Genomic DNA, 12,667 nt, shown 5'->3' on the forward strand with positions numbered 1-12,667 from the left:
GCTCCGACAGCCTGGGTTAAGGGTCACTGGGTCAGTGTCTGGCCTCCCCCTGCCTTGTGCTTGGTATTGGGTAGCCCTGGGCTTTCTGGGCAGCAGGTCGACCTGATTTGGGCCCACGTGCATGGGCAACACCTCCCTGCCCCTGGCTGTTGTTTCCTCAGGTCTGGAGGTGGCCCCAGATATGTCTGGAGGAAGTCCTGTTCCCTTTTGCTCCAACCCCCTATTATTCCAATTGTTTCCTTGTCACCTGCCTGGCCAAACTTCTTTTCTGTTTATTAAGAGAAATAAATCTGATCTCTCTAATCTTCACTGGCACTGCTGGTCAGGAAGGGGAAGCCCAAAGAAGACTTAACTCTTTCTGGGGAAAATGTTTAGAATGAAGATTGGGGGAGATGGGGAGGAGGCACACACAGAAAATTCCAGGGAGGTCAGAGGCCTTTGCTGGGGAGGTCATTATCTCCCCCCTCCCAGTTGCTGAACCAAAGATCCACAGATGCATGTTTTGGCTTCCTTAATCTGAAGCCCCTGCTATAAATGGGAAAACTGAGCTTGGGATAGATTTTGAGCCTCTGTTTTCTAGGACTCCCCTGCTCCCCTCACTGCCTACACAGACTTGGAAAGGAAAGAGAGGAAGTCTGACATTTATTTATTATTCTGAATGTGCCAGAAGCCCCGTATCCATTATCTCATTTATGCCGATTTGCAGATGAAAAAACTGAGGCTCAGGGACAGTGAGTGATTGATTTACCCACCTGGGATTTGAACTCAAATCATGTGACTCCAAAACTGGTCCTGCTTTCATGATTCTCCCAAGGACATAGACCAGGGGATAAGGCTTAAAGATCTTCTCATGCAACCCATTCTACAGATGGGAAGAGGCCCAGAGAAAAGTGAGGGAACTTCATAAAGTAGGAAGAGTATCAGAGTGAGACAGATTACTGAGAGTTCACATCCTGGCCCAGCGGTTAGTAAGCCCTGTGACACTGGGCAAGTAACTTCTCTGTGGCCTCAGTTTCCATTACTGTCTCTGGAAGAGAGGGGACCTTCTCACTGGGGTAACCTTCCGGCTGGACATATCCTTGGTGGGTCTCTGAGCTTTCTGTCTCTCCAGGATTCTCGCAAAAGAGGATGTGAAAATTATATGAACGTGAAGTCACCATAGAAATATTAAGGGGTTGCTGTAACTGTGTTTGTGAGTTTATTCACCTGAGTTGTAAGGACCCAGTTTGGAAAGAATGGGCTCTTAGGCTGACAGGACAACTCTGTCCTTGGCCCTAGTCTGCCCCTCTTGGGCCATGTGACACCGGCAGGTTATTAATCCATCCAAGCCTCAGTTTCCTCATCTATAAAACAGAGAGAACAAATCCTGGCTTTACAGGGGTGTTTCAAGGATCCAATTAGATAACAGACCTGCAAGTGCATTGTGACCTGTGGAGCATGGTCCAGACGGCAGCAGGTTGCTGCTGTTGTGATGCTGAGCACTGGGGCATTAGCTAGGTTCATCCTGATTCATGTTTAGGAGACAGCTCATTGGTTACACCTCAGATACCCATGATGATGGTGATGATGACTGAGGGGGCAGCCACAGAAGGTGGAGTCTTATCTTCGCCAGCGGAGGACTCAGGCACAGAAAAAGTTAAAAAAAAAAAAAAAAAGGGCAGGAATCCGTATTTTTCAGAAATATCACCTGGACTCTAGACAAGTATGTGGGGAGGAAGTGTTTCTGGGACAGATGCCAGGACTGGAGGCTGGCAGATAATCAGGGGAGGCTTCCTGGAGGAGGTGAGCAGAGTTTGGAAGGAGGGCAGGGTGCTGGCTAATTTGAACGGGAACATAAGTGCTGTGATGTGCCAGACCTGGCCAGGCATTTTCACGATGGTTTTCTTTTAAAAACAAATTTTTTTTTTAATTTTATATTTATTTTTGGCTGTGTTAGGTCTTTGTTGCTGCACGTGGGCTTTCTCTAGTTGCGGTGATGTGGTGTGCAGGCTTCTCATTGAGGTGGCTTCTCTTGTTGCGGAGCACGGGCTCTAGGCACATGGGCTTCAGTAGTTGTGGCAAGTGGGCTTAGTTGCTCCGCGGCATGTGGGATCTTCCCGGATCAGGGATCGAATCCATGTCCCCTGCATTGGCAGGCAGATTCTTAACCACTGCGCCACCAGGGAAGTCCCTTCATGAATGTTTTCCCTCGTTGTCCTCGACAACCTGGGAGGTGGTCAGTTATTACCATTTATAGGTGAGAAAATAGGCCCAGAAGGTGAAAGTAAGTTGGTCAAGGTCATTCAGCTTCATTCATTTGAAAAAGACATATTCCTTACAATATAGTGTCAGGTACTGGTCAGAGTTATGCAAATACTTGGGACAAGACAGGCAAGGTTCTCACTTGCATGTAAGTGATGAACACAGCATGGCAATGACGGAGCCACTCAGTCTGCCTCCAGAGGCCACACTCTCCAAACAAGATAATATGAGGTTGGATGTGTTTCTGACTCTGGAGGGGACCAGAGCTTAGGACCAACTTTGGGGAAAAGAGTATATAGCCCTCCTGAAGGTTTCTCTCAGGCAGTGGGCAGTGGCTGGGGGGTGGGGGTGGGAACGGCTCCGATACTGACAGTGAGAATTTAGGAGCTGCCCTGCCAGGTGCAGCAGATTTAACCCCATGAACATTGGACTCATACTCAGGGAGCACTGGGCTTGGCGTGGGGTTATGGAGAGACTCCTGAGTTTGAGTTTTGCTTTGCCAAGTCCTGCCCCATCCTTGGCCAGACACTCTCTGTGTTAATAAAGATGGGGTTTAATGGCCTTTCACCATTAGTGGCCCCTTCTCATTCTAGAATTCTGTGGGTTTGAGAATGGGCTGGAGGAGCAAGCTGGAAGGGGGCCTGGGGGTGGAAGCTATGTTCAGGGAAGGAGAGCCTACCTTTGGCCAGTCGGGTGGACACGACATCGGGACCCAGTGGCCTGGATGTCATAGGAAGGCAGGTGAGGAGAATGCAGTGCGAATCCCTCTCCCTGCTGAGGAAGGGGCCCGTGTAACTCTAAAGCAAAGTGAGGACCCAAAGGCACTGTGGTTAGTGGTCACTTTGCCTCTCTGAGGTCTGGGTGGTATCTGTTTGCCTTTCAATAAAACACTCCGTGTATTTCCACATTCTGTGTCATTGCATGTGCTGTTCCGCACCTAGTATGTATTTCCCTTCCCTTTTCTATCCAGTACTTCTGTTCATCCTCAAGGCCTGGTCCAGTGTCATCCTCTCTGTGGTACTCCTGGGGAAATGACTGCCCCCAGACTCTAGAGCAGGGTGCTCAAGAGATTTGGAGTTGGACAGGATATGCTCTTCTGGTCATCTTCTTGGGGAGGGGCATCTCAGTGTCCTTAGCCTGGGGCCTGGACTGATGTGATATGGACAGGGCTCCCTCTGGTATGGGATACATCAGTGGGGGAGTGGCTTCTATAGAGGAGTCTGGGTCCACCTCCTGCAAGCCCCTCGGAAGGGATGAGCATTGTCTGCCTTGGGTCCAGATGGGAGAGGGTATCTCACTAATTTATTTCACAAATACTTATTAAGTATTTAATATTAGGTAATAAGTACCTACTATGTGCCAGACTCTGTCCTGGGGATGAATGAAAGATAAGGTCCCAGTCCTCATGAACCTCACAATTTGAGGGGAGTAGGGACACTGAACAAGTAATTAAGGGTCAAGAAGTATGACTAATGAGGAAGCAGAGTGATCCCAGGGGGAGATCAAAGACGGCTTCCCCAGGATGTGACAGGAGCTAAAATGGAAGAGGGAGGGGAAGCTGGGGTTGAGGGATTTGCAGAGCTGCAATCAGGCAAGGCTCCTGCTGGGGGTTGGCACCAGTGGGCACAGGCATCACCCTGCCTCACTGTTCTGAACACCCTGAGGGCAGGAGCTGGGCTGACTGGCTTTTCCCTCTGCCCTGCCCAGCAAGGGCCTGGCACTAAGTGGCTTTGGGTGATAGGTGGGTGATCTGATATGGGCCCCCAGAGCACGGGCATCACCAGATCCTAGGTGCTCAGAGCTGATGGCCTGAGATGTCACAGAGAGCCCTCACGGCACATACAGATGGGCAGCGGAGGCCCAGAGGAGGAAGTGACTTGCTCAAGGTCATGCAGCCCGCCAGTGTTGGAGGCAGAACAGGAGCCCACACCTGCCAGGCTGACCTCAGCTTCCCCACTCCTTTGTTCTGACTTCAAGTGGAAAATCCCATCCCAGAAAGGGGCCTCTACCAGGGGTGGGATGAGGGGAGCAGCAAGCTGAGGCCAAGAAGGCCTCATTCATCCCCTCCCTTACCTCTGACACCTTCAGGGGCCCGTTCCAGCTGTCTCTGCCTCTCCCTCCTCACGGAGGCCCTGAATCCCCACCCATGGCACGGGGCCCAAGTTCTCCTGGAAATCCCCCGCAGGCTGGGGGGCCCTGCCCCCACCACTCTCTCCCTTTCCTGCCCCTGAAGCAGGGCTGCCAGCGAGGTCTGCTGCTCCAGGGCAGCTACACCCTGTGGCCAGAAAAATCTCTAATCTGTTGTCTGCAGAGGGCAGGGGGAGAGCCTCCCCTCCCCAACCTGCCCCTTGGAAATTCCCCTCTTCCCAAACCCTCAAAGCTGTCTCAGCTGCTCCTGGCCTGTCACATGCTGAAGAAAACTGATGAGAGGAGGCTTTGTATATTGTTTAGGCCGCGGTGAATGTGGTGGGGTGGGGAGAGCAGGTGTACACACCTCTGCCTTCCGTCTGCAGAAACCATGGCCACCTCCAGCCCCGTGGCTGACCTGGGGGAGGAAGTGGGTGGAAGCCACTTCCTTGGTCAGGAAGGTTGAACTCCTTGTCCACCTCCTCCATCACTGTACTCCCCAGGACTCTGTGCTCTAGTGTTCCACTGTCCGGGGGGCCGGCTCATCAAAGGCTGCCAGCTGCACTCGGTAGGGTTCTCTGTGCTGGCCTGGCGGGGGGGACGGAGACAGCTCAGCCTGCCAAGGGTGTAAACCCTGAATCTTCTGGTGAAGTCCCTGCTTCCTAGGAGGATGGTGGTGGGGTTTGTTCTAAGTAGGACCACCTGCCTGCTTAAGGACACTCTCTCCTCCAAGCCCCTAGCCAGGCGAGGCCTTTACTGCTCTCCTCCAGGATTGTCACAACACACTCAAGCCCTTTCTTGTGGTTCCAGGAGTTCTGGTCCATACGCCTACCACACCACCTACTTTTTTTTTTTTTTAATAAATTTATTTATTGATTGATTGGCTGTGTTGGGTCTGTTGCTGTGCACAGGCTTTCTCTAGTTGCGGTGAGCAGGGGCTACTCTTTGTGGTGGTGCTTGGGCTTCTCAGTGAGGTGGCTTCTCTTGTTGCGGAGCACAGGCTCTAGGCATGTGGCCTTCAGTAGTTGTGGCACGTGGGCTTCAGTAGTTGTGGCTCTCAGGCTCTAGAGCACAGGCTCAGTAGTTGTGGCACCTGGGCTCAGTTGCTCCACGGCATGTGGGATCTTCCCAGCCCAGGGATCGAACCTGTGTCCCCTGCATTGGCAGGCGGATTCTTAACCACTGCGCCACCAGGGAAGTCCCCATCTTCGCACCAGTTCTACCCCATGTTCTCCCATGCACTTGGCTCGTCGGCAGTACTCTTCCTCCTGGATCCAAGAGCAAGCACAGCCTTTGTAGTGAAAGCATGTAAGACTGGGAGAGTGCCTTGGACTCTCCTGCCTGTGCCTCTTCACCTCCATCAGTACTCAAGGTGCCATCATCATCCCCTCTGCCAGTTTCTGTTCAACATGTAGGGCACACCTACTGTGTGCCAGACACTGTGCTGAGCCTGGGGCTGCTAGGAGGAGTGAGAGGATCACTGTCCTTGGGGAACTTGTTTTCTGGTTGGAAAGGGAGATACCAAAGCAAACCATTGCCTCGAGACAAGTGCTGGGATGCTGTTACACAGGGTGCCGGCGAGCCCTGAGGTCTGATCAGTACTGTATCAGAGGACAGCATTAATGCCTGTGGGAGCCCCGAGAACTGGACTGGGGGTGGAGGGGGGGGCAAGGAAGACATAGAGGAGTACACTGTCTAGCAGGGCCTTGAGGACAGGCGGAGGTGGACGAGGAAGGAGCACGTGTGAGGCCTGGAGGTGTGCACTGGGGAGCAGCAAGCAGTTCTGTGTGGCTGGAGCTCTGAGAGTGAGAGGGGTGTGGTCAGAGATGAGGCTGAACTGGTGTGGGGGCGGGGGAAGGTGGCTCCTGCAAGGTCTCCTGTGAAGGCCAAGGCACCTGCTACACTCCAGACATCCTTCTAAGCTCTTTGTGTGCCTGTCCTCACTCAATTCATGCCAAGGGATCTGAACTTTACCCTTGAGTGTTCTCTCTGCTCCCCCATCCCACCTTTCACCTTTATGGGCCTCAGCTGTCCCACCTGTAAAGTAAGGGAATTGGGCCAGCAGATCTCTGAGGTCTCACCCAGCTCTGCCACTAGGACCCTCTTCTCTGTGCAAGGCAGGGAGCCTAGTGCACACAGCATGGTATACATTGTACGCTCAATAAGTATTTTCTGGGTGGATGAATAAAATACCAGCCCCTCAGGGAATGCATTGTTGTCAACCTCAGTCTCAGCAAGAGATGGGCCTCACAGAGGGTGTGGATCAGCTTTAACTCTCCCACTTTGCAGGGAGGGAACAGGGTGTCTTGGAGCCACTGGGCATAAGAGGCAGTGTGGTGTAGTGGATGGGCTTCCCCTGGTGGCAGAAAGGATGAGCCATAAGGGGATTAGAACTGAGGGCTGTGGACTCCCAGCCCAGTGCTCTCTCTCTGTCTATACCATGCTGCCCCTGGTTGGAGAGATGGCAGAGTGATCATAAAGAAGAGTCTTTGCCCCGTACGTGGGGCCCTGGGCAGGTCCCTGGACACAGGGCACTTGTGAGAACATAAGAGGTGGGGCCCCAGGTAACCTGGAAGGCTTTCAGAAGAGGTGAAACTTGGCCTGGGCTTTGAAAAATAAAGACTTGTATAAGGGGAGATGAGAGAAGGTTAGGGTTAGATGCACACAGACATGTGTGGTTTCATGTATGTTTACCTATATGCTCCATTACTTACACATAGCCCCACCCCCCATGTAGATATGGGTGTATCAACAGGCAATTGCACAGTCATACTGATACACAAAAGCACATGCAATTACACAGTCTTACAGACAAACATTTTCACTTACATGCACACAAGCAGACTGTTACACACTCAAATACACAAAAATCAGTGATAGCCAGCTTGAGAGAGAGAGTCACAATTACATAGGCAGATACACAGAAGCACACATCCAAACCTATGTAAACAGACTCAATTATATGGATACGGGCACGCAGCTACACACAGATAATTACACAGAGAGGAACCCACATGTTCAGCGTCACAGATATACAACTACACAGACACATTCAAGAACACAACTACAAATGCCCAATTATGTGTCCTCTTTTAAGGTCATGGAGAGGCACAGATAAAGTGGAGGGGCAGGTAGCCTGGAGCAGTGGGTACTGCACTCAGCCTGGGTTTGATACTGGCTCTGTAACTTAATGCTGTTTGACTTTGGGCTAATCAGTTGACTTCATGGAACCTCAATTTTCCCATCTGTAAAATGGAGATGACAAAAGTACCTACCTTACAGAATGTTTTGTGGATGAAATGAAGTAATGCATGAAAGCAGTTATCACAGTGCCTGGAACACAGTAAGCGCTATATAAAAGGGCTCTATTATTATTTTGGACACCATTACTATAGAGATACAGTCAGAAAGATGTATTTGTACAAACAAGCAGAGACAGGAGCTACACAGACACGTGACACTTACGGGGTGGTGGTTGGTGGGCCCTAGCAGCAGCAAGGCTCGGGACCCCGCCTGTCTGGAGGCCCGGCCCCGAGTTCTCTTGGTTCCACTGCAGTCCTCAGAGGCAGCTGCTGGCCTGGGAGAGCGAGCGATCCGTTGGTCCCACCTGGACAGGCCCGGTCTTTCCCAGAGCACTGGGCGGGGCGGCTCAGCAGGTCTCCCAGGTCCTAGGAGGGGTGGAGCCTACGGGACGTGCACCAGGCCCCGCCCCTCTGCCGGCCCCGCCCTCGCCCCGGCCATTGGCCGCAGAGCCCGGGGGCGTGGCCGTGCTGGGGCTGGGGGCGCCTGCGGTGGCCGCCCGCGCTTCTCTCTGCCTCCCTCCTGTGGCTGCGGGCCCGGCGGCCGGGCTGGTTGGGCCGCGCTAGGGTTCCCGCGCCGGCTCCCGCGCCCACCATGGGCAACTCACACCACAAGAGGAAGGCCCCCAGCGGCCCCCGGGCCCGCAGCTTCTGGCGGTTCGGGCGGTCGGCGAAGCGGCCGGCAGGTAGGGGCTGGGGGTGGGGGCGGGGCAGGCGGGGAGGAGGGTCTCCCTGCCGCAGCCGCCGCCGCCGCTGCTGCCCCCTCCTGGGGCTTGTTGGGTGTGAGTTTGGGGGGCCGGGAGTCCCCCGCACAGACCCCACCCCTCACATGCAGACAGACATGTACGCACGGATACCCGCGGCCGGTCGGGCACACGTACATGTTCACAATTTACACAGGCACATACACAACACCCACTCAGATGTATGGACATGGAGACACAAAATCACATACATATTTACACCCACACCATCGCTGTGGGACGCACAGATCCTGAGACACAGGTACGTATACCTATGTATACGGTTTACACAGCCACACGAACACGACCACAGGCGCCGATTCAGACACAATCATTCATGTAGGTACAGCTGCCCAGCGTCTTAGGCACACATATGTACACACAGCTTCAAAACTGCACAACCAGCCAGACCCTAAAGCACTTATACATACACACTCACGCACGCACATTTGTTCCCCAGGCTTTAGCCCCCACAGGCTGAAAGTTTGCAGGAGGGAGGGGAGACAAAGGTGGAGGGGAGAAGCAGGAAACCAGGGGCTGGAGACTCGGGCCGCCTCCATCTGGCGTGATCGGGAGTCGGACTGGTTCTCTGGGCTCCCTCCCCACCCCCATCCGCACCGCCGCTGCCTCTCTCTGTCCCCCTCCCCCCCCCCCCCGCGGTCCCCATAGTCGCTGCCGCATCTCCCCCTTTCAGTGCAACCACCGAGCTGGAACGCAGCCCTTCCCGGCGTGCTGCGGGATCCCTCCGCGGGTCACATTCCATCCTCCAAGTGGGGGGGAGGGGGCAGAGTTGGGAAGGCCTACAATCCCCAAGGCTGGGAGCGGGGATTCCTGGTTTCCCCCAGCGGGTGTGGCGGTTCTGGGTATCCCCGGGTTCCAAGGGGTGTTGGAGGAGGGGCTGTCGAGAGTGCCTAGTTCCTTCACCTGGTGAATCCAGACATGGGGTAGGGTCAGGGTGGTGATTCACCCCCACCCCACAAGATAAGAGGACTCCAACAGAGTCAGGTATCTGCTGGTTTTTGGGAATGAGAGAATCCCAGAGAAGGTGGCTTCGGGGCTTCCCTTGCTGTGGTGGGAGAATCCACCCATGACTTCCCAGGGTGGCCCACATTCCTAGAGGTTCTGAACTGAGCCTAATGATCTCATCCCTCCATGCAGGGGGTGACAGAAAGGGCCTAGGCTGGGAATTAGGGGGTCTGGGTTTTCAGTGTGGCTCTGGTATGGGCTTTGTGACCTTGAGCAGGTTGCTTTCACTTCTCTGGACCTCCCTGGCTCCTAGAGGGAGGCCTGTCTGTTAAATTAGGGCGGCTTAGCTTAGGTGACTTTTTGGGACCCTTACAGTTCTGGCTGGCTGCTTTGTGATGAAAGAGATTGAGAGAGAAGGTGGGCTTGTCCAAGGTCATTGCCTGCAGTGGTTTGAAGAATAATCATGAAAATTAGGAAAAGGGTTGATTAAATTCTGGTCAGGTCTGTGAGCTTCCTTAGAAGCTTGGTTGATGAGAGACTCCTGGACCTTCCAGTAGTCTCCTTGTCCCAGTAATCCTGAAATCTGGGCTGTGCCCACCTGTCTCTCCTCTTGGAATCTGCACTGAGGGGGTGGGGCTGGGGCTGGGGCTGGGGATCTTCATCTGCCCTCATATGGCCACTCTAATCTGGTGGTTTCCTGAGAACCAACTGTGGGTCCAGACTTGTGACCATTTGTGATGGGGGAGAGAGAGATTAAGAGGGCTGTGTTTACAATCTTCTGCCCACCAGCCCTTACGGAAGAGGCCTGGGGCTTCTAACAGCCCTTGTGCTCTTCCAGTTCCTGCTGCAACTTAAGGGTCAACCAGGATTTAAAGGTGTTCCTAAAAACCCAGAAAGCAATGTCAAGGCAACATAGAAGTAAGTGTGGGGGCTTCTAGGTTATATATTAAAAGGCTTTAGGGTTGGAGTCAGTTTTAGAAAATTGGGGAGCTGGTATTAAAGAAGTAACTGTAAGGTTGGAATTAAACCTGAATTGATTAGATGAGAGAAGCTGGCCAGGGATGCCTTTCAGCTCAGGGACTTGGTCGTGAGGAAAGGCATGGACTTGAGACTGAGTACGGAGGTTGGAAAGAAAAGTAATTGAGGCTTCTTCCTGTGCCTGAGAGGAGAAAAAGTGAATGTAAACTTCAATCTCTTTGTTTTTACTTGTGCTGAGGATTCTAAAGCTTCCCTGGCCTCAGCCTCTGCTGACACAGGCCCAGGTATGGGACTGGGGCTTGAGTACTTACTCATTTGATTAGTCTGTGAAACGATGGGGGAAAGAATGCAAGGCAAGCAGAGAGGGCTGGAGTCTACAGGCCATAGGGAGCCAGTGAAGGTGTCTGAGCAAGGGAGGAGCCTGCGAAAGTGGTGTGTTAAGGAAGATGGCAGGTGCGGGCAGGACAGGTTGGGGGTGGGGTGGTAAGAGTGGAAGCTCATAGGACAGTCTGGAGACTGTTGCAGTAATCCAGGGCAGAGGTTGATGAAGTGAGGGCTGGGGATGGGGTGAGGGCCATGGGAGTGGAGAGGAGTGGCAGCTGCAGAGACACTGTGGAGGAGGTGGCAGAAGTGATAGGACCTGGGGTTAATCAGATGTTGAGTGTACAGGCCCGAGAGCTGTGAAGGCTCTATGCGTGAGGCTGCTTAGCTGGGGGATGGTAGCAGAGATAAACCCTATGCTAAACTCTTTACATTGATGAATTCATTTGTCCTTCAACAGTCTTACAAGCTAGAAGCTATTCTCCCCATTTGACAGATGAGAAAGCTGGAGCTAAGAGAAGTTAAGTCACTCGTCTAAGGCTACTCAGCAAGGAGGTTGCTGAACGGGGATTCAGACCCAAGCCTGTCACATTCCAAAGCCTGTGCTCTTAGTTATTTTACGTATACATGGATACCCTTTTATGGTGGAGGGGCCTGCATGTCCTCTGGGTGAAGAAAGCCTGAGGTCCAGGGGGTCCCTACTGAGCACAAGTGGAGGAAGCACTGTGGAGGAAGGGCAGGGGTTGAGGACTAAGCATTGCAGCCCTCAAGAGCTCAGAGAGGGAGTGGGCAGTGGGAGGGGAAACTGAGTTTCAAGGAAGCTTTTGGTCCTATGTTACAAATGCCCTTGGACCAGAGAAGGGTAAGAGTGAATAGGGAGAGGCCGCTTCACTGCTGGAAAGACATTGTAACCTGCTGGGATTGTTTGGCCTTGGTTCTCAGGAATCCACCTCAACCCTCCCAGCCCCAGGCCATCTGGGCATTTGGTCCTGGGAAGGATGGGGGATTGGTGGAGGATGTGAATTGGGAGCTCGAGGAGCACTCCCAGTGCTCTGCCCTCCTCCTGTTCCCATGGATTATACTGCCGGGTTTACACTTATGGCTCTCCTGCTGGTAGGGTTTATTGTTCCCACTTTGCAGATGAGGAGATTGAGGGAAGGGACTAAGTCATTGGTGAAGTCAGACTCCCCCGCCTGTGGATCAAGAGCACCAGCGGCCACAGCTGGGAGAAGGCCTGCTCCTGTTACCTCCCCTGCCCCCTTTCTTCCTATGTTTCCTCCCTTTTACTGGGCTGGGGAGACTTGTGACCAACTGTATGTCTAAAATTGCTCGTGGGAGCCCTGGGCTTCCAGATAAGGAGCTGGCCCAGCCCTCTCCGTGGTCTGAGGGATCTGAGATAAGCTGAATCCCCTTGCTGCCCCAGGTCCTGACCCAGAGTGAGGGGCTACTCCCCTCCTTCTAGGGGCAGAGTCATAAATGCCAAGGGCTCTTTAGAGATCATCTCCCCAACCCTCCCACCTCACAGATGAAGAAACTGAGGCTCAGAAGAAGGCAGTGCCTTGTTCAGGATCATGTTTCAGTTGAGGGGCAATGAGAGCTCAGGCCTAGGACCTCTGACGCCCAGGGCAGTGGCATATCTGGTGTGCGCTCCAAATTCCCTTTCCTCCCAAACAGGGGGAGTTAGGGCTGCCAGGATAGGGCTAGGTCACTGAGGAGCTGATGGGAAGCTGATGTTGTGTCCCTCATCAAACCTTCTCTTAATAATGGTTCTTAACTCCTCTTGAGATTTGAAGAGAGCTCCGGAAGTGGATGGGAGAGGAGGCCTCTGGTGGCATGGGAAGAACAGCAGCGAGTCTGAGCTGGGCTCACATCTTGACTCTGCCACTATTAGCTGCGTGACCTTGGGCAAGTCACTAACCCTAGGGGCGTGCCTCTGTATGGTGAGGGGGATTTAGTGAGACCATGTGTGTCTCAATCAACTGGCACTCAGGA

The 12,667-nt window shown here is 53.3% G+C and overlaps 1 protein-coding gene across 2 annotated transcripts in view; it reads left to right on the forward strand.

Annotated features, from left to right (window-relative positions):
* Window positions 1-12,667, forward strand: part of KIAA1522 (KIAA1522 ortholog) — a 28,596-nt gene that overhangs the window by 2,195 nt on the left and 13,734 nt on the right. The window contains exon 1 of one of the 2 annotated variants that reach the window (XM_057704164.1): window positions 8,174-8,353. The exons of the other annotated variant lie outside the window; for it this stretch is intronic. Coding sequence (XP_057560147.1) covers window positions 8,263-8,353 — 91 coding nt within the window. The 5' untranslated portion in view covers window positions 8,174-8,262. Of the gene's footprint in view, window positions 1-8,173; window positions 8,354-12,667 lie in introns of those variants that run through there. 2 annotated transcript variants of the gene reach the window in all.

Source organism: Hippopotamus amphibius, chromosome 1, assembly GCF_030028045.1.
Source record: "Hippopotamus amphibius kiboko isolate mHipAmp2 chromosome 1, mHipAmp2.hap2, whole genome shotgun sequence".
NCBI classification, from domain to species: Eukaryota; Metazoa; Chordata; class Mammalia; order Artiodactyla; family Hippopotamidae; genus Hippopotamus; species Hippopotamus amphibius.